The 2374-nt window shown below is 38.3% G+C and overlaps 1 protein-coding gene across 1 annotated transcript; it reads left to right on the top strand.

Moving 5' to 3' along the window:
* Nucleotides 1-884: 884 nt before the first annotated feature.
* Nucleotides 885-1489, top strand: LOC113354186 (glutaredoxin-C6-like). Its single transcript, XM_026597599.1, has one exon. The coding sequence runs from the start codon at nt 924-926 to the stop codon at nt 1344-1346; it is 423 nt and encodes a 140-aa protein (XP_026453384.1). The 5' UTR covers nt 885-923; the 3' UTR covers nt 1347-1489.
* The last annotated feature ends 885 nt before the right edge of the window (nt 1490-2374 follow it).

Below are 2374 nucleotides of genomic sequence, written 5' to 3'. Positions count from 1 at the left end.
GTGTCCATTTCACCGATACAAATTTTTACTCGTCCATTTGAACCATATTTTAAATATATTTGGACAAATGACTAATTTTCCGAAACATTTTCCCTACAATTAATGTTCGTTGCAACAAGAATATCCCTGGACATGAAGCACTTGCGGGGTCACGTAAAACCTAATGGCAAGCACGAACCTTACGTCCTTAGCTAACTTTCGTACCTTTTGGAATAGTGAATACCTAAAAATTAAATAGAAAACATGGCATGAATTATTGATTTGATTTGTCGAGAAGATCTTTGGGTGGCTCAGTGCATGGCAGACATGATCTAATGAGGAGGCACCATAAACGGACAACAAGCATCCAAAACTCACACATAATGGTTGGTGGGTATCCACCACTTCCACAAGTGCAGGAGGTGAAAAAATAACACGACAAAATCCACGCTGTAATCTGTTTCAACCCACCATCTACATTACAACCAAACATAAACCGTACACGTGTACCACTAACATCCAAAAGGTCAAAGTATAAGTCAGAAGTACTTCCACGTGGAAACCGATTACGCCAGGATGACGTGTGATTCTTTGTCTGACGTGCACTTTTCTCAAGGACCCCAGTTGGCCACTTACTTTTACCATGTCAGCATTTGCAATAATTCTGCACGATGACCCATTGGATTACGTCATCGTACCCCCCCCACTTTACACGCTGACATCATCATTAGATCAAACATGTACGACTCTATAAATCAAATAACAGCCGTTGACTTAAAAACTTAACAGTGTAGATCCAACATCGGGTTCGACGGCAATGTAATAAAATAACTCGAGCTGTACTTAATCAGTTTATTGGTACCCTTATAAAAAATCACCAACATAAACAAAGCTTGAAATCTTGGTCTCTCTTCAAAGCTTTTGAGAGAGAGAGTCTGAGAGATATGAGAAGAGAGAATGGAAGTTTTGGGTTAGGGATAGAGTTAAATGGTAGTTCGAATAGTAACAATCAGACGGCGTTAACGATAGACGTAGAAGAATCGACGGAGAAGAGGATTGAAAGGTTAATTAGAGAGAATCAAGTGATCATTTTTAGTAAAAGATCATGTTGTATGTGTCATGTAATGAAAAGATTGTTATATACATTAGGTGCTAATCCGACTGTGATAGAAATAGAGGAAAATGAGATGAAGAGCTCATTACCGGCGACACAAAATAGTGGTGGTGAGAGTGGAGGAGGTGGTGGTGGTGTTGGGCCAGTGGTGTATGTAGGAGGAGGAAGAGTTGGTGGGTTAGAAAGTTTGATGGCATTGCATTTAAGTGGTGAACTTGTTGTTAAACTTAGAGAAGTTGGTGCTGCTGTCTGAATGTCTTCGATGATTATGGTCGGTGTAATTTTTGATTGTTTTTGGTGGTGTCGTCTTTGTTGTAATATTGTTTAAAACCCAATAAATTTTGGGGGAAATGAAAAGAAAAGTAGATTAATGGAGTTGTTTTTCTTTTTCTTTTTCTTTTTCTTCTTCTGGTGTTTGATTAGGAACAAGGCATATTCTATTTTTATAGTAATTTTGATCAACAAAGATTCGTTAGCAATCAAGTCATATTATATCCTGATCTTGACAACACCAAGTTCGATCATCATATATTGCAAAGACCGAATCTGCAGGATTTTGTGTTTGTTTGTTTTATTGGATGTTGAAGTTCTCATTTTTTTCACAATTTTTTTTTTTTTTTTTGTGTTTTTGGTTCCATCGATTCATATGGCTGCTAACGGGAGTTAGTAATTTGCTTAGAGGTGTACCATTCTAGAGGTTAAAGATGTTTTGTCTCATTTGACTTTTGGTACCCAAGTAATTTGGTACTCCAATTAGCAATCTTGAAATTGGCCGGGCCCCTCCTGCCACTCATGAAGGGCAAAAGAGAAATGGGCCAGAAAACTCACCTAACGACACTAGACCCAACCAACCAAGAGTTTAATTTTTTCTTTTTTGAAGCATGTATTTTATTGATAGAAGATTATGTCCACAAAATCATGGAAAATAACTTGACTAATACAAATCGGGATCGCGTGGTCCCAAATTTTGGTTGAAAGATTTTCTATTTGACTTCCGTCAGCCGCATGATTGGCCAAGCCATCCGCTGTTTAATTTCCTTCTCTGTAGTTGTGTTGGATAACGGCTTGCGGAATCTGTCGTATTCTATTCTTTATTTCTTCAATCATCCGTGAGATATGCCAAGGAGGATCAATAGAGGATGTGAAGAAGATCATAAGGTTTTCTGAGTCTGTCTCGAAGAGAACTTTTGGTCAATGCCATTCTGTTGCTGTTCTTGATGCCAATAGCAGAGCCCAAGTTTCTGCAGTTAAGGCAGTTGTAATTCCAAGAGGTTGGACTAA

The sequence above is a fragment of the Papaver somniferum genome, chromosome 2 (assembly GCF_003573695.1).
Source record: "Papaver somniferum cultivar HN1 chromosome 2, ASM357369v1, whole genome shotgun sequence".
Classification (NCBI taxonomy): domain Eukaryota; kingdom Viridiplantae; phylum Streptophyta; class Magnoliopsida; order Ranunculales; family Papaveraceae; genus Papaver; species Papaver somniferum.
The sequence above is the reverse complement of the archived record's forward strand: the minus strand, read 5'-3'. Positions and strand labels throughout refer to the sequence as shown.

Bases quoted from the DNA above. Each gene is read 5' to 3' on its own strand.
- LOC113354186 (XM_026597599.1), top strand. From the start codon at position 924: ATGAGAAGAGAGAATGGAAGTTTTGGGTTAGGGATAGAGTTAAATGGT.